At 36.9% G+C, this 24,593-nt stretch overlaps 1 protein-coding gene across 3 annotated transcripts in view; it reads left to right on the top strand.

Moving 5' to 3' along the window:
• ZDHHC2 (zinc finger DHHC-type palmitoyltransferase 2) overlaps positions 1-24,205 on the top strand; it is a 67,349-nt gene extending 43,144 nt beyond the window's left edge. The window contains exons 5-13 of one of the 3 annotated variants that reach the window (XM_068532104.1): positions 1,126-1,195; positions 1,938-1,970; positions 8,071-8,191; positions 10,364-10,496; positions 13,142-13,268; positions 13,893-13,985; positions 18,089-18,192; positions 20,011-20,085; positions 23,042-24,205. In XM_068532104.1, coding sequence (XP_068388205.1) covers positions 1,126-1,195; positions 1,938-1,970; positions 8,071-8,191; positions 10,364-10,496; positions 13,142-13,268; positions 13,893-13,985; positions 18,089-18,192; positions 20,011-20,051 — 722 coding nt within the window. In that variant the 3' untranslated portion in view covers positions 20,052-20,085; positions 23,042-24,205. Of the gene's footprint in view, positions 1-1,125; positions 1,196-1,937; positions 1,971-8,070; positions 8,192-10,363; positions 10,497-13,141; positions 13,269-13,892; positions 13,986-18,088; positions 18,202-20,010; positions 20,086-23,041 lie in introns of all 3 variants that reach the window. The other 2 variants (XM_068532103.1, XM_068532105.1) reach the window with 2 other exon arrangements.
• Positions 24,206-24,593: the final 388 nt, after the last annotated feature.

Genomic DNA, 24,593 nt, shown 5'->3' with positions numbered 1-24,593 from the left:
TTTTAACGTAGCTCCCAGAGAATTTAAAAGTACTCACGTGGCTCACATTATATTCCTTCTGGAAAACACTGCCTCACACTTTGATACTTCGCATGAGCAAGTGATACCTTAGAGCTTCACTTGGGATGTACCTGTGAGGCTTCTTCATTCAGGAGATGAGCAGGCCATGCCATCCATCTCTGGAATTTCTGAAAAAGAAAGTTATAAGGGGATGATTAAGGAATTATTTCAATATTGAAAACAACTCCATCTAGGCCTTGTGTTCTTAAAAATAGACCTCGTTTTATTCTTAGTTTATAGCAACCATTTCTGTTTTTTTTAGAGATTATAGTATTAGCTAATATAATCTTGGTAACTGCTTGTTGCAAGTATTTTTTCCAAATTTTAAGTTCATTAGTATTGGTTTTGCTGGTCCTACTGGACTGCCCACTTAACTGATCTCCTGTAATTTTGGCAGACTGAGTGCATCCTGTCAGGTGCCTGTGTACTGAAAGAGCATCTCCAAATCAATCTTCCATAATTGTCTTTGATATCTGTATTAGAGAAGAAAGGATCAGGACTTCAGTCACAAGAATTAAAATTCTCTACTGGAAATACCTTTTGCAATACTCACTTCTAATCTTGTATCTCACCCAACAGAAAAGATGTGAGTGCTTTCCCAGTTCAAGCAACCAATTGAGTGTATTCACAAATTTCTAAAATGTGTTTCTCAAACAACTTCTAGAATGTGGTTGTGTCCTCCCCTAGTTATCCTGGCAGTGTACTGGAAATGAATTGATTTAGTCGAGGGAGACATTCTGTTTACTTTGATAGAAATGGACATGGTTGCACCCTTTGTGAATCTTACTGTGACTGCTTTATAATTATATAGTATACTTATAGTTGAGCGTGCCTTAGAAAAATTTCCCCAAAAGATTTTCTGTTCTTGGGAAACCTCTCCAGAGAACTGAGGCTACAGGCAAGTCATTCCATTTTTGATTTTACGCAGTCGAATATGTCATTTTTACCGAATTTAAATTCATTATGCTTTTTAGAATTTAGATTTGGACAGATGATTAAGAGCTATTTAATTGTGTATTCAATTCACTGTTAAATCTAAGGCTAAGTGGAACTCTTTGTTCATAGCAATCCGCTATTGTGACAGATGCCAACTGATAAAACCAGACCGCTGCCATCACTGTTCCGTCTGTGATAAGTAAGAAAACCTTTTACTTCTAAAATGTCTACATGCTGGTGGTCTTTTTATTTAACACGTTTCTTTTCTCACCGCTTTCCACATTATTTCCTTTTCTCCTTATTCATGCTTCTCAGGCCTTTATTTAGGAAGTATAACCAGCATGGTCCCTTGCATTAATATGAGTGTGGCTGAGGGCCATGACTGGTTGCCCCTCTCCCCCCAGATTTTCGCTGATATGAATGAAGTGCATGATTTTTCGCAGCTCACACTTGGCTGGTTCTAGTTCACAAGTACTTCTGTGATTCATTTCCCTCTTTGTAAACTCAGTTGGCTTCATGACAGTCAGATGTTATTATATACTTATACTACAAGGACAGGACCGCTTGGCTTAAGGTTGGATATTAACGGAAAAGCTTTATCCAGACTTTCTATAAATCTGTTGACATTTTGCACTTTATCTTCAGCATAACAGTTGTATATTAACATACGGCTTGTTTTTAGAAAATTATTTTATTTGCACCTTAAAGTGTGTATGTTTTGAATGAAAAGTTCTACTATTGGCTTGTCTAGAATTGGCCGTAGTGTTTATTGTGTTTATTTTAGATGAAGCCTTTGGCTACTCTTCGGTTTTTAGGTAAGTACATAACTTTGCAATATTTTACTCGCCACAACTCTTTGGAAATAGTATTTCCTCTTTATAATGTGTTGGGATTACAATTTTGTGGGATGTTGAGTTCTGTGTGTGTGATTTTTTGTTTAGATGTGTTTTGAAGATGGATCATCATTGCCCGTGGTGAGTATGGCTCTAAAAGAACTTTCTGTCCTTTATAACATAACAAGTGGAATCATAGATCTATTTAAATCTTTTTATAAATGAAATCTTGCCTTAGCTGACCTAGGAGGACCTTTCAGATTAAGTTCCTAGTATTTGTTTAGTTAGCTCAAAAGAGCCTTTATTCAGGAGAGTTTCCATGAAATAATTTTAACACCAGTAGGTTAACAATGTAAAAGTTATTTCCTCAGATCTGCTCAGAACAACTGGTTTTCTTTGTGTGCACGTGCGTAAACACAGAGATTCTAAAATACTTCTCAGAAGTTACACCAAAACGTAGACATAAATTATATACAATACTGCACTCAAAGTTTCTAATAAAGAATGAATTCATCTAGAGCTTTAACCATCTATTTTAAATAAAACTTAACATTTAGGAGTAGAGTAGGGAATATACAAATACACACATATGTTTAAACAAGGGTTTCCGCTTAGAATTCATTAATATTTTTTTAAAAAAGTCTAAATCATGAAATTAGATAACTTAATAGAGGATTATTTGAAAGATCTATTTAACTAATGAAGGTTGATTTTTCTACCTTATAATTCTTAATCTCAATGTGCACGTCTGTGTGACAACCACGCTAAACTTGCCAGCCAGGTTGGATTTAGACATTAAGCATGATCATTCTAAAAGCCTTATCTTCTTTCAGGGATGGCACTAGGGAAAGGTAGACATGCCCACAAATCTACACCAGGGGTAGGTGGAAACATACATAGTAAATGGTTATCTTAGCTGCCGGGAACAACAGAGGAATGTCGGGTTTGCAATGTTATTATCTCTGTCCAGGGTACCCCGTACTTTTCTTCACCTAGATTTTCTGCTTTAACATGTCAAGGCTAGTTAATGCCTATGAGAATAATGCTCCTCTCAGAGAAAAATGTCAGTAAATAACCTCTCTTTGGAGTATTAATTTTCATTTGAGGTCATTCTTTTTTTTTTTTTTTAAATTATTTATTTATTTATTTATTTATTTATGGCTGTGCTGGGTCTTCGTTTCTGTGCGAGGGCTTTCTCTAGTTGCGGCTAGCCGGGGCCACTCTTCATCGCGGTGTGCGGGCCTCTCACTATCGCGGCCTCTCTTGTTGCGGAGCACAGGCTCCAGACGCGCAGGCTCAGTAGTTGTGGCTCATGGGCCCAGTTGCTCCGCGGCATGCGGGATCCTCCCAGACCAGGGCTCGAACCCGTGTCCCCTGCATTGGCAGGCAGACTCTCAACCACTGCGCCACCAGGGAAGCCCTGAGGTCATTCTTTTGCTTTCCTCATTCTTCCCCTCATTCCATTCGTTCTGTTCTCTTTCTCAGCACGTTCTTTTCCCCCTGATATCTCCAATTATAAGTTTTCTTAGTCCTCCTTACGGTCCTCTGTTGATCCTTCCGGTAACACCTGCTGTCAGTCCCTCCCCGCCGCCCCCGTAGCCCCACCAGCCACCTGTGCGTTCTCTGCACCTGCGGTGGACAGTTCCCAAGCCCACCTGCTACTCCCACTTTGGGCACCGGCTTTTCTTTGCTTCTCTGCCTGAGGGCTCTCTTCTGTCTGGGGGGTTTGTTCAGCTCATAATCCAGGCAATTCAGAAGTGCCAGGGCATTAATGCTTCCAGAGGCCACTCTCACCCAGTGAGGGACTGGCCAGGAACACATGCTTTCTTGGCTTTTCTCCTCCTTTCTGGATAGCTGGGTGGTCTAGCTGTGATTGAGCAGAGTGGTAAAGAAACCAGGGGCATAGAGTTCATCCTGTTTTCCTATCTTAAAGTAATAACGGATAGTGATGATAAGCAATGGAGAGCTGGAAACAGGATTAATCCCAAGCTAGTGCACACCTATAAAGCTTTCCATGCCCTGGCTATCCTCAGAAAATTACACATATAGAGATGATGATTTATTATGATAGCAGTCTTTCTTTTTTTTTTTTTAATTAATTAATTTATTTTTGGCTGCATTGGGTCTTCATTGCTGAGCGTGGGCTTCTCATCGGGGTGGCTTTTCTTGTTGTGGAGCACGGGCTCTAGGTGCGCAGGCTCAGTAGTTGTGGCTCACGGGCTTAGTTGCTCCGCGGCATGTGGGATCTTCCCAGACCAGGGCTTGAACCCTTGTCCCCTGCATTGACAGGTGGACCCTTAACCACTGCGCCACCAGGGAAGTCCTGATAGCAGTCTTCCTAAACCTGAAATTAATTTGGCTTTAAAAGAAACATAGCATAATTGGATAATCTTTTAAATTTTGACAGACCCTACTAAAAAAGTCAAGGGGAACAGATGTGACCCTAGAGTTTTAAAAAAAATGGGTTCAGATTACATGTCTATACACTACCTGTTGTCACCTTCACACCGCGTGGCAATGTGGAAGAAGTTGAATGGACTGACTGCAGTGGCTTTCAGCTTCTGCGTTGCTGCTTCTCTGCACTGTCACCTCTTGTGCTGCAGCCACTGCCCCAGCCGCCATCCAGATCCGGGCACCCCCTTGCAGAAGGCAGTAGCCAGGTCGACTTGTGAAGGGTTTGGTGCCGAGGACCTAATATTCACCTAGTGCCAGCTGAATGGAGCAGCCATTTTATTTATTTTAAATTTCAAATTAAAATTCTAAATTTTAAAATGTACAGATAATACACACTCGCAGTTCTAAATTCAGAAATAAAAAGGTGCAGGTGTTCTTCTTAGCCCCTTCTTCCACTCCTCACAGGGAACCAGTGTTGGTTGCTACATGTCACGTGTGCTTTTCAGATATAAATCTGTATGTGTGCATGTGTTTAATATTTTTTATACACACAAGAAAATTTTTTACGCATTTTTTTAACACAAGCGTTTGCCTTATGGACTGGGTCTCTGCCTTTTTTTCCCTTCACTTAATATATCCTGGAAATTGTTTCATATCAGTATATAAAAGATCTTTTTCTACAGCCGTTATGTGAATGTGTAACAGTCACTTACTAAGACCTTTAGTATGTTCCCAAACTGTGGGGAACCTTTTTATCCAGGTCTTGTGTATGATTTTGAAGTTCAGTATCTGTCAACTTTTAGTGTTGGAAAAATCATAGAGCCATACCTCTTCTGTTCTCAGTGACTTCAGCATATCTGCTGCGGCCAGTTAAGAGTACCCATCAGGGTGCAGGGGATCAACCTCACACTTCTTTTTTAACTAAAGTAGTATTTGCCTTATTGGGTTTCCTATCAGAGAAGTGCTTTTTCTTTTAATAAAAAGTTTTCGTTTATCACTTAATTATATTAACAATATACCTTGACATGCTTGCCAGTGGTTAGGTAGCACTAATTAAATTAAATAATTTTAGCCTCAGTTTATTGAGTGCCTGTAATGTCTAAAGATGATATATCCATGTATCTGTAAAATCTGTAATCCTTATAACAGTGACAGATATTATTTGAAATTATTTGTTTCATTTTAAAGAAGAGGAAAGTGAGCCTCAGATAAATTAAAGAGTGGGCTTAAAGTCATATAGCAAGTTTTCTGGACTTCAGAGGCTACTTTCTTTCCATCTTTTTTTTTTTTTATATTATGTTCTTTTTCCAATTTAGGCTCAGAAAGCAATTTCCCTAAAACAGAACCAAGAGCTGTTTACCCTGAATTTAAACAACATATAAGGTATATTTACCTAGAATGTGTTTTATTTCTCCATATAAAGTCATTCAGACTCAGAAACATGCACTTCCTTTTGAAATTGAGTCTACAGAGTAGTAGGCAGTTAAAATGTCTAACCAAAAGCTGTCTGTCATGACGAGACTAAGATGTTATTCAAAATAAATATTACTCTATTTCCTCAAGTTCAAAGTACCTATCGAACTCTAAAATACCTGGTCTTTATTTACTGACTTTCTCCTGTTTCCTGGCTCTGACATGGCAAGTTACACCATGCCCCTAAGTAGAAGTTAAAGTAAGCTAAATTACATGTTGTAAAATCTACGTTCAAAATCATTTTCCTTTCTATAAAAACGCTATTTGTCATCTAATACAAAAGCTGCTTCTTACATTCCTGCAGGAAGAGAAACAGTCTTTCCCATCCCTTCTCGTTTTCCCCTCGGCCACAAAAGAGTCGTCGTCTCCATCCACGTGTCCAGTCTTAACGCACCCAGCCTTTGTCTGCCCGTTCTCTCCTCTTGAAGCCAACGCACGGAAGCACAGGGAATAGCCTCTATCCTTTTGTGACAGAGTACATTTAGGCTAGGCTAGTATGGAACTGTTTGCAGTATTATTTCTTGCCATTATTTTGTTCAGATGTCGTAAGAGGCAATCTCAGTAACTGGTTTGCACTCACCCTGTAATCTCTAGAACTGCAAATGTTACTGTTTTCATACAGCGTGCACCCACAGTTTTGCCTTCTTTATGAATTTGTCATACACAGTACCCTTAAGTTCCAAAATTACTAAATCTAATGCTGTTCCCTTTGCCTTATATATATATATTTTTTAAAATTAATTAATTAATTTATTTATGGCTGTGTTGGGTCTTCGTTTCTGTGCGAGGGCTTTCTCTAGTTGTGGCAGGCGGGGGCCACTCTTCATCGCGGTGCGCGGGCCTCTCACTATCGCGGCCTCTCTTGTTGCGGAGCACAGGCTCCAGACGTGCAGGCTCAGTAATTGTGGCTCACGGGCCTAGTTGCTCTGCGGCATGTGGGATCTTCCCGGACCAGGGCTTGAACCCGTGTCCCCTGCATCGGCAGGCAGATTCTCAACCACTGCGCCGCCAGGGAAGCCCTGCCTTATATTTTTTAAGGCAGAAGATGTACACATTTTCCATTTTTGTTCCAAATTTCTGTTTATTCATAAGCCCAGTGTTTGACTTCTGAATTTTTTTAATTACAAAATTTTTTTTAATTGTACGAACACTTACCACGAGCTCTATCCTCTTAGCAAATTTTTAACTCCACAGTACAGTTTGCTAACCACAGTCACGGTGGTGTACAGCAGATGTAGAACTCGTTCATCTTGTGTGATTGAGTAAACGTTTTTCATATGAACATAGTTTCACCTTAAGAGAGAAAGAAAAATGTCTCAGTTTACTGGCAAAGTCAGTAGAGAGCAAGATTACCTTATATGAACATAAGAGTAGGAACAAAGGTGTTTGAGGAGAGGAAACACCTATGTGTTCTATGCAGTGAGTTTATTATACCAATTAACAAAGTGAACCCGTGAAGACAGCAGCCAGTTCCACTTAGGTGTTGTGTCACATTTATACATTATCTAGGAATTCCCTTGTCTTTATGAAAAGGAGGGAAAAAGCTTTGATAGAAAAAGTGAGACTGTAAAGTATGAGTTATGTTTGTATTTATGTTTATTGGTACAGTAGTTTGAATTCTTACCACCCCTCTTACCAGATAGAGTGATTTCAGAGTGAGGACTGAGAATTATAAATCTCCATTTTTGGAATCATAACATATAGAGCTGGCTCTCAGAAAGGATCTCAGAGTGCTTGTTTGACAGATAAGGAAAATGAAATTCTTAGAGACGATGGCACTTTATCAGGGCCACATAGTTATTTAGCATCAAATGTGCATGACGACCTGGCTGGCTGGTTCCCAGTCCTGTTTCTTTTCTTAAACGTACCACTTAATATGCTTTGATAATCTGGTTGCTTCAGTGCTATACTGACGGCATGCAAGTAGTCTCTGAAGAAATTTCATCTAATTTGGGAAAACTTGAAAGATTTTAAAATTAACTTAATCATAGTTAGAAATCAAACCCAAAGGTTAACACAGAGAAGAACTTAGAAAATTCCTTTTATCTGCTTGGCATTAGTAGATTTCTCACAGGATCTATGCTTAAGGCACGTGTTTATTTGTATAACCGGACAGGAAGTGTAGGGTCATGATTGATTAAAGCAGTATTACATGTATATCAAATTTTAAAAATCTGAACATAGAGATTCCCTTTTAGTGAAGTGGATTTTTTAATGTTTGTATGTATAAAGAAATCTTCTGAGTTATGCTTAAAGAAATGCCAATAAATTTTAAGTGTTAGGAAACAAAATACTTGTATTAAGGTTGAGCATATGTATACCTAGGGTGACAATGTAAAACTCATTGAAAATGTTGTCTTTGTTTTGTTAACAGGGTGAACAATTGTGTTGGATTTTCAAATTATAAATTTTTCCTCCTTTTCTTGGCTTATTCTCTGCTGTACTGCCTTTTTATTGCTGCTACAGATTTACAGTATTTTATCAAATTTTGGACCGTAAGTCATTACCTTGGTGACTTTTTTGGGTATACAAAAATACGTATTATAGATTTTCAGTAGTGAATTAATCCAGACACTAATTTTATAGAAGAGAGCTAACTTATATATATAGTCAGTCCTCATTATTCGCAGATTCTGTGTTTGTGAATTCACCTACTTGCTAACATTTATCTGTAACCTCAGAGTCAATACTCAACATAGCTTTTGTGGTCATTTGCAAACATGCACAGAGTAGGGAAAATGGGAGTCACCCATGTGCACATTTCTAGTTGAGATCAAACCAGAGGACCTGCTGCATTCCTGTTGGAACTCACATACGGTAAATAAGTGTGCTTTTTCATTCTATTTAGTGCCATGTCTTTTGCATTTTTGTGCTTTTTTGTTGGTGATTTCATTGTTTAAAAGGTCTTCAAGCCTAGCGCTGAAGTGCTGTCTAGTGTTTGTGAGCAGAAGAAGAGACTGAGATGTGCCTGACGGAGAAAATACATGTGTTTAGTGTTTAGATAAGCTTCCTTCAGACCTGAGTTATGGTGCTAGTGGCTGTGAGTTCTGTTATTTAATGTGCTAAATAAGGTATAAATTAGGTTTTATAAGCAGAAACACACAGAACAAGGTTACGTATTGATCATTGGACAAAAATATTGTGACCAGAGGCTTACAGGACCCTAACCCTATATCTTCCCAGGAGAAATGGTTCAGGATTCACAAATTCATGGCAACTTTATAGAACAGCACCACTGCGAATAACGAGAATTGACTATATAAGAAGAATTTTTTTCTTAGTATTGAAAAATAGAAGTTTGTCTTTATGTGTAAAACGATTATTAAACTATTATACCTATAATGTCCTGAATTGTTATTAGGTATTGTATATGCTTTAGGCAGCTCATTTGTTTTCTTCACTGTGTATTTTAAACGTAAGCAAAATGAAATTAGAACTATGTGTTTTAAATACCCAAAGATATTCCTTATGAACACCAAACAATGGTAAAAAAAACAGTTATCCCCTGCCAGGGTTGCTTTATTACATTCATTAAATTATCCTTTATTATGGTAAGGCTTTCTGAATTGCTAGATCACTGATGTGAGATTTGAACCACATTCAATACTAAAGATTTATTGAATCCTGTTATGTGCCAGTTATATTGCGAAGTGCTAGGAATCCACAGGTGAATGAACATGGCCTAGCGTTCAAGGATACTTCCAGTGTCCAGCTGGAAGAATGATCTCTAATGAATGTCTGAGAGCCTGTGGCCTCACTGCTCCCCATTCCTGTGGATGATTTTATTTCCAAACCACAAATAAATTTGTAAAGGAATGACTGGTTTTCACTGTGATGACTCTGCTGTCAAAAGCTATCAGTGAGATCTTGTGACCTGGGTCAATCTGACAGATACTACAGGATATTGAAACAGAATATCAGAAGGGGACACGTCCTAGCAGCTCTGGTGCTTCACTAAGTGTCCCCAAGCCTGCCATTCTAGAGGGACTCCAGATCTCCTTGGACATACGAACAAGGAGAGTCAGTCTGGTTTCGCTTTGAGATGGCCTTTTTCATCCCATGGGTATTGTAAGGTTTATTTTAGACAGGTGTTATAAACTAGTGTTGATCTTTTTTGTGACGACGTTGTTTAAAGTAGCTTGAAGTATTACCGTGGATGTGTTCTTTGTGTTTGTAGTTGATGCTGTTGTTTGTAGCGATGTAAAACATCAATGAGAAGAGTAGCTAAATTGTGCCAATTAACCTTCCATTTTCTGGCATTATAATCAAACTGTTTAAATTAAGCATTTGTAAATCTGGAGTATGTTAACAAAACATTTTCAGGAAGTAAATTAAAAGCTATATTTTATAGCTCCCGTTATCTTGCTCCCTACTGATACAGTTTACACACATCATAATTTTTCTATGAATTTGGTTATACAAAGGAAAATAAATATCCCAAATTTTAATATATTTTTTCATGTATATATACATATATATTCACGTTATAGTAAACATTTATTCGAACCTGAAGATGTATTTTTTTCCTCAAAGTTTTAACATAAAACCATAATATCTTTCTCCATACCTAAATTTAAGAAGAATTTTAAGCGAAAAATCTCACTTACAAAAGTAGGGGAATACTTATTCCTTTGACAAAGCATTTTATTTTCTTCCTTTCTTTATAGAATGGCCTACCTGATACTCAAGCCAAGTTCCATATTATGTTTTTATTCTTTGCTGCAGCGATGTTTTCTGTCAGCTTGTCTTCTCTGTTTGGCTATCATTGTTGGCTAGTCAGCAAAAATAAATCTACATTAGGTGAGTATCCAATTATTGTAGTTAACAGAACTTTAAATACAAAACCAAATATTCATCAGAAGTTGCCATATGATTAAATGCTAACCTGTCCTGAAGTTGTAAAATCATTCTTGTTTCCCACATTGTCTTGCGGGACAAATACAAATTCACTCATTCCATATATTTTTTGACTGTCCATTGTGTGTAAAGCATTGTGTATATACAGTGGTTAGCAAGGGTAAAATAGTCTAGCGAGGGGCACAGAAAATCAATAACCAAACATAAACGTAATTACAAAATGCGAAGTGCTTTGAAACAAACAGGATGTTCAGGTATGAATCAAGGTCTGGGGATGGTAGAAGGGAACCTGTTTAGATGGAGTGGTCAGGGAAGAGCTCACAAAAGCAAAAAGTATATTTAAACTAAGAAGTCAGTCACGGAAAGAGCCAGAACATCTCAGGCAGAGAAAACAGTATGTTCAGAAGCCCTGCAGACATGGGATACAGCAAAATCAGTGCTTAGCAGGAAATGTATAGCTATAAATGCTTACATTAAAAAAGAAATACCTCAAATCAATAACTTTACACCTTAAGGAACTATGAAAAGAAGAGCAAAAAGTAAACCCAGAGCCAGAAGAAGGTGGGAAATAATAAGGATTAGACAGGACATTATGGAAACAGAATTCTAAAAAACAGAAGATCAATGAAATCAATAATTAGTTTATTGAAAATATCAACAAATATGACAGGCCTATAACTAGAAAGCAGAAAAGAGGACTCAAATCATGAAAATCAGAAATGAAAGTGGGAACATTACTACCAACCTTGCAGAAATAAAAAAGGAGTTTAATTAGGTAACCTTGGGACTTCCCTGGTGGTGCAGTGGTTCAGAATCTGCCTGCCAATGCAGGGGACACGGGTTCAAACCCTGGTCCAGGAAGATCCCACGTGCCATGGAGCACTTCTACAACCTGACAAAGGACTTTATGAGAAATTCTCAGCTAATAGGATACTCAGTGGTGAAAAATAAACCTTTGCCCTAAATAAATAAACCAAGGATTCCCTCTTTCACTACTGCTGTTCAGCACTGTACTGGATTCTAGCCAGAGAAATTAGTCAAGAAAAGAAATTAAGGCATTCAAATTGCAAAGGAAGACGTAAAACTATTGTTTTTGTGGATGAAATGATCTTATATATAGAAAACCGTAAAGAATCCACAATAAAAACTATTAGAGCTAATAAAATCTGCAAAGTTGCGTGAGCAATATGCAAAAAAATCAGTTGTATTTCTATATACTATCAATGAACGATCCCAAAGGAAATTATTGAAATTTCTATTACAATTTCAATGGCCTTTCATGCATAAATGGAAAAGCTAATCTTCAAATTCATATGGAATTTCAAGGAGCCCCAAATAGCAAAAACAGTATCCACCCAAAAAAAATTGTTAAATTCCTCCTGTTTATAAAACTTGCAACAAATCTATAGTAATCAAAACAGTGTGATACTGGCTATGAGATTCCGTTATTATAGTAGTCAGTGAAGATTAATTGTAGTATATAGTCAGTGAATGTTCATTTTTAGTGTTCAGGTGAAATCTTATCCCAGCAAGTACTATTAGGGTGAAAATATTGGTATAATAATTTCTAAACAGAGTACCTTATTTCAAATTATATGTAGAGCAATTAAATTATTTTTCAAACGTAAATTTTTCTACTAGCTTTTAACTTCTAGAAACGTCTAGATTTAACTTGTAACACTGAAAGGGCTTCCTCTGGACAGTATGGTCCTATAATTATTGAAATGTTTTATAAAAAGCTATATAACCTAGGTTGATAAATGTTAAGGATCTTGCAAATCACATTTTTCATAGTACCATGACTCTGCTAGTTATGTTTTTCCTTTTTTAAATTATGGGCAGAAATCAGTACACTTCTATGTTTATTTGCACCCCAAAACTAACATTTTAGATTTTGCATCTCGGCATTATTTAAGAAGAAAATGTAGCATAATAGACAGAACTTTGATGACCTTGTTCAAGTTCCACTTCTGTCATTTATTTTTTGTGATATTTTGAGCAAGTCGCACGGTCTCTCTGAACCTCAGCTTCCAAATGCAGAGTGGGCATAACCAGCTATGACGTATGGCTCTGTGTTGGACCCTGGTTTGGACAAAGAGCTTTAAAGTACATTTTTGATCAGCTAGAAAAAAAATTATGATTGGATGAGATAAAATTTTAATGAAATTGGAACATGGAATTTATTAACTGAAAAAAGGTTGTAGAATGTATCTGTAGTCACACTTTGGTTAAAAAAATGGACATTTGTAATTATTTTCTCTATCCATCCAGCCATCCATTTAATAAAGATTTAGAAGATGTAAAGTTTTAATTTATTTGCTTGTTTGCATTTTCTAATTTTCAACAATGCAGATGTGCTGCTGCAAGAAGAAAAGGGTTACTTAAAATCTAAAATAATATCATATTTTATGTTTGTTTTAAAAGAATAGACAGTCTTCATTGCAGGGCTGTTGATAGGCACATAAGCAGTCGCAGGAGGCTAGCCATTGGTTTTCAGAGTTTCTTCATTTAATTCAGTCATTTCTAACTATAGGGGTTGCTAGATGATGTGCTGTTTACTCATGTGATTCCTCTACCATCTTTTCTAGAGGCATTTAGAAGTCCAGTATTTCGACATGGAACAGATAAGAATGGATTCAGCTTGGGTTTCAGTAAAAATATGCGACAGGTTTTTGGTGATGAGAAGAGGTACTGGTTGCTACCCATTTTTTCAAGGTACTTTGTTGTGCAAATTTTCAGGGTTTAGACGGAAAGTGGAAGTAATCCAACAAAAGAACTCTGTAATTCTGCATAAAAACTCCTATTTTTTTTTTTAATTTTTTTTTTTTTTAAGGGCAGGGATTTAAAATTTTTTTTTTTAATTTTTATTTATTTATTTATGGCTGTGTTGGGTCTTCGTTTCTGTGCGAGGGCTTTCTCTAGTTGTGGCAAGCAGGGGCCACTCTTCATCGCGGTGCATGGGCCTCTCACTATCGTGGCCTCTCTTGTTGCGGAGCACAGGCTCCAGACGCGCAGGCTCAGTAACTGTGGCTCACGGGCCCAGCTGCTCCGCGGCATGTGGGATCTTCCCAGACCAGGGCTCGAACCCATGTCCCCTGCATTGGCAGGCAGATTCTCAACCACTGCACCACCAGGGAAGCCCAAAACTCCTATTTTTTACAGTATTATTTTATGACTCACTATTACATCAATGTGGAAATCAGTTGACTCACATCTCCATAAACATACCACATTCAAGCCAATGTGTGATATACACGTTTTGTCCATAATATAACTATGTTGTACTCACAGAGATCGTCTTTTTTACTGCATAATTGTAAGTTTTTATTTTAATTTTAGTCTAGGTGATGGCTGCTCCTTTCCAACTTGCCTTGTTAACCAGGACCCTGAACAGCCCTCTACTCCTGCAGGATTGAATTCATCTTCTAAAAAGTGAGTCCATATTACTTTCAAAGAATATATTTTATCCTCTTGCATCCTTCGATCATATGTTCCTTTGAAAAAGAATTTTAAGAACTTAAGATAATTTACTACACTAGTTTCTACCTGGAATGAGGGTGAGAGGAAAGTATGACTGGGGAGGGGTACCTAGGGAGCTTCAGTCATAATTATAAAATTCTGTTATTAATCTGGGTGGTCAGTAAACAGGTGTTAACTCTCTATACATTTTTGTTAACTGAAATAAATTATGATTTTTTAAAATGTGGTGCTTAAAAGAAAAAAATGTAAGTCCAAATTAGTCCCCCTAGTGATTAGGTGAGCAGACAAGGTAAACTTTCCCTCTGACCCTCCAGGCCTTTCTTCTGGGCCGTAACTGTTATATAAAAGAGATCAAAAAACGTCCCTGCCTGGATCAGGCCTTTGGAGATGAAATGGAATCCCAGACATCTGCTTGACAGTCCCATTAGCAATGGGCACCATATTCTTGGTACTCTTTAAAGACCTCTAAGCATGATCTGAGCCATTTCTGTGGAGAGAGAAAGGAAGGAGTCTTGGAAATCCGTTGTCTGGAGACTTTGGCTACTGCTTGAAGTCTCTTTTGGTTCCAGTCTATCAGGCATTTGAGGAAGACCTGAAATTGGATTCTGACTTGGCTACTAACTGCCAAAAGGCAAACTATCTAAACGTTTCAAAATGCTCTACGTGAAGTGTTAAGTTGAAACATTTTTTTACATGTTCAAGACAGACTTTTTTTTTTTTTAATTTTATTTATTTATTTATTTATGGCTGTGTTGGGTCTTCGTTTCTGTGCGAGGGCTTTCTCTAGTTGCGGCGAGCGGGGGCCACTCTTCATCGTGGTGCATGGGCCTCTCACTGTCGCGGCCTCTCTTGTTGGGGAGCACAGGCTCCAGACGCGCAGGCTCAGTAGTTGGGGCTCACGGGCCTAGTTGCTCCATGGCATGTGGGATCTTCCCAGACCAGGGCTCGAACCCATGTGCCCTGCATTGGCAGGCAGACTCTCAACCACTGCGCCACCAGGGAAGCCCCAAGACAGACTTTTTTTTTGATGTGACCATACCTCTAATGTTTTAAATGAAAGCCAATAGTAAAAGCATACCCATAATATCATTAGTTAAATTTTAAAGGTTTTCTTAGTTGCTGGAATGCTATGTTCATAGCACCTATGCTTATAGTCTCCCCATCTAGTTCGTGCTTCTTATTGATCACAGCACTTTGTCCACTGGAGCCTGATGTGACCCCAGCATCCATCTCAAGGTGGTGATTCTGGCAGCCATTCCAAAATCATCTTAAATTGTCATGAAATGAAACCTATTTGCCCCCTCCATCCCTAGAGTGAGCTATGTGCAGTCCAGACTCAACCAGTTAATGAGGAGGCCATTCTCATGTGTGTCACAGGGACATTCAAAGGCACCAGAGTCTTAAACTGGGTCCTGCCCTGTGAGTTTTGGCTTAAAAATTCTACAGCGCTAAATGCTATTTTTTTTTTTTTATACCTCAGGGCAGAAAAATCTAGTTTTAATAAGTTACTTAGAATGCTTTCCTGCTTTTATAAAATTTAACAGTAGTTTTCAATAATGTTTTTTATCCTTGTTAAGAGGTTTTTGTAGTTTAAGACTATTTGGGTTTTAGAGATAGTATCTCTCCTACTAAATATACAGTGGGCATTGGGAGAAATCCTAGTTCTGGCACTGTTACCCAGCTAGGTGATCTAGAAGAGGTCAAGTAACCTCTCCGGGCTTCTCTTCCCTTTCCTTTAAATGTTGAGATTGGATTTTGACAGCTAAAGTCTCTTCTACAAAATTCTGTAATTTCCCCCGATTAGCCCCTATGAATTTTCTGTGGCTAGTGCTGGTCTCCCCTGTGTACTCCAGAGTTGTATATTTGATTGTCTACACAGTGGTCCCACCTGAACATCTAAAAGTCATTGCCAGCTGAACAGGTGCAAAGCAGAACTCTTGATTCCAAGCCATCTATACCCTCGCCCCACCCAAAACTCGATTCTTCTTCATGCTTTCATGTATCAGTAGTAGTGACCTCCATTCTCCCAGATGCTCAGGCCAGAAACTTGGGAGTCATACTAGATTCCTCTCTTTCAGGGACCCTGTATATACAGATGTAGATCCTGTCAGATGTCCCCTCCAAATATATCTATAACCTGGATACTTTCTTACCACCTCCAAGGCTGCTTTCCTGGTCCAAGCCATCATTTCTCACATGGATTATTTCAATACCTTCGTTACTGACCTTTCTGATCCCATGTTTGCCCTCCTCCAGTTTATTCTCCATTAAAATGTCAGAGTGATCCTCTTAAAGCGTAAATCATATGGTGTCACTCTCCTGCTCAGAACCCTCCACTGATTTTCCATCTTGCTCAGAATAAAAGCTAATGAATGTCCTTACCTTGCGCTGACTAATCTCTTCCCCAATACCTCTTGATGTCACCCCGTACCACTTTCCCGACACTCGCAATCCTCAGACACACAGACCTTACTGGTTCTCAAATATACCAAGCATGTTCCTTATTTAGTGGCTTTGTACTTGCCAGTTCCTATTCCCAAAGGTTCTTCCTCTGGATATCTGAATGGTCTGTGCCTTCGCTTCACTTTCTGCCCAGGTGTAGCTTTACAGTAGAGGCCGCCTTTGGAAACCCTTGGATAATAGTAAGCTGCCCCTCCATTCCCTTTATACTGTCTTTTACTGTTGTCAGAGCTCTTCTTACCACCTGACTTACTGTATATTTATTATACTTCTTCCTCAATTACAACAAAATTTCCATGAGATCAAAGACTTTACTCACTGATGTAACAGGTACTCAGTGAGTGTTGTTGAATGAGTGGATCCTTGCCATTTGTTGGATTCCTGTTAGCAGTAGTGGATCTCCAAGCAGTCCTTAAACCAGGACTTAGTTCGCTCTACTTGGTCTAAGGTCCCTTTCCTGAGGAATACTTAGAATTAGAGTAAAAGAGATATTTCACATGAATAGGAGACAGGCTTTTCTTTTTTAAGATTTTCCTTCCAAAATTTTAATAAGGGGTTGTTAAAGCAGCACAAAATTGAAATAGTCTCAAATTTTAGATATAAGGTGATTATTAAAGAGCAAAGGCATATCCTTTAAAAAACATAATAGTTATAGTCAACTAAAATATGTGAAATTACTCTTGGAAGAATTTTAAGTGGGTTTTTCTTTTGAACATTATTATAATTTCTATTTCGGTGTGTTGTAAAAAAATACACTAATGGTTTCTGTGCCAATAATTTTTTTAATCTAAGTGAAATGTTATTTTACGTATATTTTTTTCATACCATTTAATATGTCATATGTGACATGTCTACTTAAATTTTAAAACCTAAAGTCTTTCTTTTAAACTCTTTATTTACCAAATTAAACATCAGATTTTTAAGACCTGATAATGTCAGATGTTTTCAACATTACTGCAAGATAATGTTCAAATTTGTTGTTTAGGTTTTATAGAGAAAGATAGAGAATTCTTTGTTCGAGACCACTTAGGCCACTTTAGAAACAATAAATAGGTCAGTTTTTCTCAAACTTATCTTTCTACCATCATCTTCATTTATTTTTTTCCATATTTTTTCCACTTGTAAAATTAATATTTTTCTTTAATATTTTTATTTAAATTGCCACTTAAATTTTTTTTAAACCAAACTTTATATCACTGTCATAAATGAGAAATTAGTATAATTTGCCATAGAATATAACTTAAAAAAAAATAAAATCAATAATAAAATACTGTTAAGTTCTAAGTAGATTCCCTTACCTGCTAAAGTCTTAGGCTGTGGCCTATTCTCCATATTAAGAATGGAGATTTGCCAAAGTCAGAGATTGTCATTGTATTGTAATCAGAAGAAAGAAAAGTGAACTGAAGCGAGAACACTTTTTTCATTGTGAGTCAGTGTGATTTAATGCCTTGTTCCTGTTTTCCCCAAATTCTCTTGGGTAACTCCTACAATTATCTTGCACCACAAGTGGGTTGAGTTCCATCCTTTGCAAAACGCTAACCCTAATACTATCAAGAGTTAACCTAATGATCATGATGATAATTATTGTTATTCAGTCCTGAAAACCATCAATTTCCTGCAAAGCCATTGAGAGAGTCCCAGAGCCACCTTCTTACTGATTCTCAATCTTGGACGGAGAACAGCACAAACCTGGGAAAAGGTAAAGCTGGTAAGAGTATGCTTGTTTGGCTATTCCGATATATTTTATTTTTAAAAGGTGAAAGTGGTAAAAATTTTTCATTCTTATTACCTGTAGAATTTTTCTTGTTTTGGAGTCAGACTACCATTGTAAATATAGAACTGTTTTCAAAGAACTGCTTGTGAAGTGCTTTGATTAATGTCTGGAAGCTGTAGAAAATCATTTTGTGAAAAATAGATTTACATTGCTTTTTTCCAGTTTAGAGAACCAAATCTTTATTATCGCATATTAAATAAAATGATAAACTCAAAATATAATTTATTTAAAAATTGGAAAAAGTGCAGTAAGCTCAGGCAAAAGGTTGAAAAGTATCTACTGAAAGGGCTCTCAAATTATGTAGTTTTTACTCAAAAGTTTCTATCCATTTCAAAATGTCGAAGTAAAGCCATTGCAGAATTGCCATAACTTTAGCTACCTGTTATTTCGTCATATCCAACTCACAGTTCTCTTGTTATTGTTGATTTTAATCTTTTGATTATTTGGGTCAATATAGTTTCTTGGCAAAAAACAAGGAAGTGTTTGAAGGCAGACAGACCTGATATCAAATCCCAGTTTGGGCACCTAATCAGTGTGTGGTATTTGTTAAGTTACTTAACCTCCTTTAGACTTAGCTTCATCTTTAAAATACTACTTATTTCTCAGGGTTGTTAAGTATTAAACAAAATATGTGATCATATGTGATCATATGTGCAGGGATGTGTATATATTATATGTGTGGTCTCCTGAGTGCAAAACCATGCATGCTCTATTAAGGCACTATTAGCCAGAAAATCTCCAAATTGACCTATTTAAGTCTTCAAATGTTTCTCCTTCATTTCTAGTCTTTTCTTCAAACCTTTTCCTAGTGCTTGCCTGACTGTGGCTTACTGCACTTTAAAGTGTTTCCTGGTTTATTTGAAATCTCTTTGGGATTTAGTGAAAAACAAACAGATAGTCCTGAGTAAAAATTCTTAAGTCATTATTTAATAAATAATCAGACACATTCTCTCTTTCTTTAAAGAGTCTTGTTCTTGAGGAATGTGTATGCCCTCTGAAGATCCCCATGATTTGAGTATTCATAATTTGGTCTGTTTCTCCACCTTCAAACATTCCATTCCATTTTTCAGTCTATGGGAGGGACTAGGTATTACCTAAACAAAATTGATGACACCTGTTTGCCTTTTGAATCCCTCAGTTTCCTTAGAGACAAAGAAGTGATGTATATTTGGGGGGTAGAAAGACAAAGAACTCTCTTTCAGAAGAGATTCATATTTCACTTTATAGTTCTACATTAATGTAGAAGTGATTTTCTGGTTTCTGTCTGCTGTTAATTTGGAGACATAGATTAATTTTCTGTTACTGTGATAGATGAATTGAGAAATTATTTAAAGTTTAAAGGATGGTGTAAAAGAAGAGAAATATGAAAATGGTGAGATGAGAAAGGGCTCAAAGTTTAGTTTGACAAGAATGAGGTAGGTAGATGAAGAATTAGAAAACAGTGATTTAAGGTAGTGTGAGAAGTGCCAGACTCAGTGTTTCTTACATTATTTTATTCACACCCCTAGTTCTTCAGGTGTATATATTTAACTGTTTTTAAAGTGCTTTTTTTGTGACACCGGTTGTGGCTGACTGTATTGTATGTGTGTGTGTGTGTGTTCTATATAACATCTTCTAAATACCCATACTACATACAGGTCACCTTTGGAAAAACTGGCAGGATTCATGACTGAATAAACAAGTCTCTGCCTATTTGTTCAAAAGCAACAACAAAAATTGCTAACTTAATGTTCTTTCTTGAAGGTATGAGCAATCCTGCACTGACCATGGAGAATGAGAATTAACTCTTCTAACAAAATTTACTCATACTTTACGGAAGTAAGAAAAGCTTTTCCTTTATTGTTATGTTTTATATTTTCAACAGTTCTCTAGCTCTCTTAGGGCAAATAGTTTCCATAAACATATACTTTTTTTTAAATAAATTTATTTATTTATTTTTGGCTGCGTTGGGTCTTTGTTTCTGTGCACGGACTTTCTCCAGTTGCAGCGAGAGGGGGCCACTCTTTGTTGCGGTGCATGGGCTTCTCACTGTGGTGGCCCCCCCATTGTGGAGCAGGGGCTCCAGGGGCACGGGCTACGGTAGTTGTGGCACGCGGGCTCAGTAGTTGTGACTCGCGGGCTCTCGAGTGCAGGCTCAGCAGTTGTGGCGCACGGGCCTAGTTGCTCCGCAGCATGTGGGATCCTTCCAGACCGGGGCTCGAACCCAGGTCCCCTGCATTGGCAGGCGGATTCTCAACCACCGCACCACCAGGGAAGTCCCAACATTTACTTTTGAGTGACTGAAATAGAAGATGTCTTAGCTGACCCTTGGGATTGCATCAGTCATGCTGGAGACCTCTGGACATGGATTTAGCTTGAATGTTAGCTAGTACTTAGGTTAACTTGATAAACTATAAGTTGATGAACAAAATTCATTTTTATAGTAATGCATTAAATAGCAAAGATTGATCCTAAAATATTGAACTTTATATGACAAGTGTCATTTCATAGGATCATGCAATTTTTTATTTTTATTTTTTTCTTTCCCTCAGGATATCCAGTGGTCTTACTCTTGACCACCCATTAGTTGAACCTCACTGGGTCTAAATACAAGATAATTATATCTTGTTAGCACAAATCTCTGCTACCCCTATTTTTGGTCACAGTAGGACCCTAGAGCATGTGTCACCCTTAAAATACTAGGTGTTCCAAGTCATTTTCTTTAACCCGTAATTTTTTTAAACCTATAGTTCCAAATCAGTTTCCTTAAAGTGAAATCTATTTATAAGGCTGCAGTCAATAAAAAGCTACAATAAGGAGCCCCTTTGGAACAGAGCCATAAACATCTTAACAAATCAAACAACTATGTGTACTGTTACAATAAGCAATATGAAGAATTGGACTTGTGGTTGTCAAGGGGGAGGGGGGTGGAAGAGGAAAGGATTGGGAGTTTGGGATTAGCAGTTGCAAACTATTATATATAGGATAGATAAACAACAAGGTCCTACTGTATAGCACAGGGAACTATATTCAATATCCTTGATAAACCATAATGGAAAAGAATATGAAGAAGAATATATGTATATATGTATAACTGAATCACTTTGCCGTACAGCAGAAATTAATACAACATTGTAAATCAACTGTACTTCAATAAAATTTTTTAAAATTAAAAAAAATATATGAAGAATTGAACATTGAAGTTATCAAGGTAACTCTCTACTTATAAAACTGTGACCTAGCAAGAGAGCAGCACCTAAAACAAAATTGTGTCGAAGTAGTTCATGGATATCTGGTTTTTATTTTATTTGGTTTTGGTTTTGATGAATAGCCATGTGATTCTGTGTGCCAGTTGGCCAGTGTTTTGGTTTTAGATGACTCTATATGATGGTATAGTAGATCAGATTGATTGTAACTGTGGTTAGGATAGTGAAAATTTAATGTTCTTCATTTGGTTAATTAGCGAATACAGTGTAAATTTCTGGAACTAATTCTTAAAATATAACTGATTATATAAATAGGAATCATTAGCTAATACCACAAGCAAAGTATTTTACAGAACATAGTTCTGTAAAGCATACAGAGTTTCACAGGATTTTTTTTAGTACGTTGAATTAGTTATAATTACCATTGTTTGTGAGGTTATCTGTGTTAAATATTTTATAAGCTTACATAGTAACGTAACTTTGTGTGTAAATCCGGTAGATTTCCCAGTATTTTGACAAGATCAGTGTTGTGTTTGTTCATCATTATTCTCAACCCTTTGCAGTGCCAGACGCATAGTAGGTTCTAAATAAACAGTTGGTAAATGGGTGATAAAATAACATCATTGACGTTTAATATCTCACAGAAACTTGATTTTATTACATTTGAATATATGACAGTAGTGGTCATAAAAACCCAATTGCAGCATGAATTAAGTGCGTTGATGTAAAAGAAAAAAAAAAGTGTTTTCTGATGTAATGTTTTTCATTCTGTTGACATACCAGTGAAAAGTTCCTTTAAAAAATTGAATTTTCCTAAGGTAGCTGATAGTCAAAATAGTTTTTTAAAGTTTTTCCTGCTTTATACCTCAGACTTGCAATTCATTCAATACACATTTATACTGAACAATATTATCTGATATTGATACACCTAATTTGATTATATTACTAAATGATATCTCTTCTCCTTTTTCAACTACATTAGTAAATGACCTGTGGCCTTTTTATAAAATATTTCTTGGTTCAGTATAGTTTCCACACAGTCAAAATGTGCCTAAATCCATAATGGTGCTAAAGTATAGATTAAACTTAGCCTGCCCAACCTTCACTCTTATACAGTAGAAACTTTAAAATGCTGTGCTTCTATGCACATGGTGTTTCAGAATTATTTCCCTAAATCCCCTAACAACTCACTTGTCACTTGTGAACTCCTGTTGGCCTCAGACAAATTCAGAACTAAGAACATAGAACCCTGTGGCTCAAATTGGGGCCCCGAACCAGCAGTATTGACATCACCTGGAGCTTAACAGAAATGCAGAATTGTGGACCTTACCCTAGACTTACTGAATCAGAATCTGTATTTTCTGCATTTTAACAAGATCCTCTTCTCTTGTATGTGTGTATTATAGTTTGAGAATTGATGTAAAGGTCTGTCTATATTCAAGAACTCATCTGATGAGCCTTCTAGTATAGAGAACATTTAATTTTGAACAAAGGATGTTATTGCAACAGTGAATGAGTTGGTTCGTTTTTTGTTTGCTTGTATTTTTATAGTTAACACGAGAGTTTCACGTTTTCTGTTTCATCCCAAGGTAATCAGTGCTGTCGATGGATGGAAGAGGCTTCCTGCAGGAAGGCACCACTAGCCAGCTGTTCCCATCCCCTGTGGCTGGATATGCAGAATGTGAATTGACCATTTCTCTCCGAGCTGTTGCTTAAAACATAACACATTTTTACTCCAGTATACAGATTGTTTCAACTAACACAAATTCCTCTTAAACATTAAAAGTAGTTATGGTTTCTGAATCAAGGACAAAAATATCTTCTATCATAAAAACTTGGAATAAATTCATGGGCCTGTTTTCACCCAGATATTTGGGGAGCACAACTTACCACATAAAAAACCCACTGATCCTCTGATTTTCTGATTCAGAAAATTGAGACTATTAAGATATTGAGATTTAAAAGATTTCACGTAACATTATAATGATAAGCTTTATTCGTAAAACCTGTTACCTATGAGAAGGTGGAGGTAGCAGACGAGACTTGTTTACTCCCTCCGACGTGATTCTAGCCTTAGACTGCGTGAACTGTAAAAACCATGAACTCATTACAAATTTCAAGTGGCCTGCAGTTGAAGATGACCATCCATTTTTTTTTTGCCAGACTTTAATTCTAGCCTTTGTTCCCTGCTGGAAAAGAAGTATAATCACTGAAGCTTGAGCTCAACTGGCTGGGAAATCTTTGTCAGAATTAATACATTTCTGTTACATTAGAAATATATTTTTCATCTCTTTTACTTATCTGAAAATGGGGGAAGTCCATAATAACAATTATGAAGATTGGTTTATGATATTCTTTTGCTGGTTTAGCTTTTAAAAGTCTCTTTTTAGGTTATTTCTCCTATTGAACATAGCAAACATATTGAATTTTTGTTAAGAATTCCTGATGGGCCAATGGATTAATCCTTCATTGACATCTATATTATTTCTTTTTCCTCTCATCAGAAGTATGAGAGTTAAACTACATAGGTCCTCAAATACCTATTAAGATTAAATTATGCAAATCATCAAACAAAAGTCATATCCTTTTGGAAATTTAGTCCAACATGAACTGAATGGTGTGCTGTTGGGAAACTGAGTTTAAGATAAACTACAGTGGTGTGTTTGTTGATGCCAAAATGTTCGGCTTCAGTAAATATACTAAGAAGCTCTTGTGCCTTCTCTGCACTATTAAAAAGTCTTATTCTTTTTTAATTTGATGGAATGCAAGTTTTGTAAATGTTAGCAATTAGAATACGCTGTATACATTTTTTTGGTACTGACTTTGAGAATTTAAAGCAGACTAACTTTAAGACTACACAGCTAAGGAACTGGTATTTAAACAAAGAGAAAATGGTATTAGAGTTTTCAAAATCTGAATTAGATAAATTCAACACAAAGTAGACTAGAATTCCAGAGGATAATGGAGTAACAGATCCTTGCAGTTACTCGTCCTTGCTAAAAATGTGAAGTTTTATATTAAATGACTTTATGAAAGAACCAGTGTCAGCCCAGTCCATTTTATAAATCATTTGAGTGCACTTCTTTGAGCAACAGGATGGTGGTCTTTTTCAGATTTTTTTTTTAAAGCTAAAGATTTTGA

The sequence above is a fragment of the Eschrichtius robustus genome, chromosome 21 (genome assembly GCF_028021215.1).
Source record: "Eschrichtius robustus isolate mEscRob2 chromosome 21, mEscRob2.pri, whole genome shotgun sequence".
NCBI lineage: Eukaryota > Metazoa > Chordata > Mammalia > Artiodactyla > Eschrichtiidae > Eschrichtius > Eschrichtius robustus.
The sequence above is the reverse complement of the archived record's forward strand: the minus strand, read 5'-3'. Positions and strand labels throughout refer to the sequence as shown.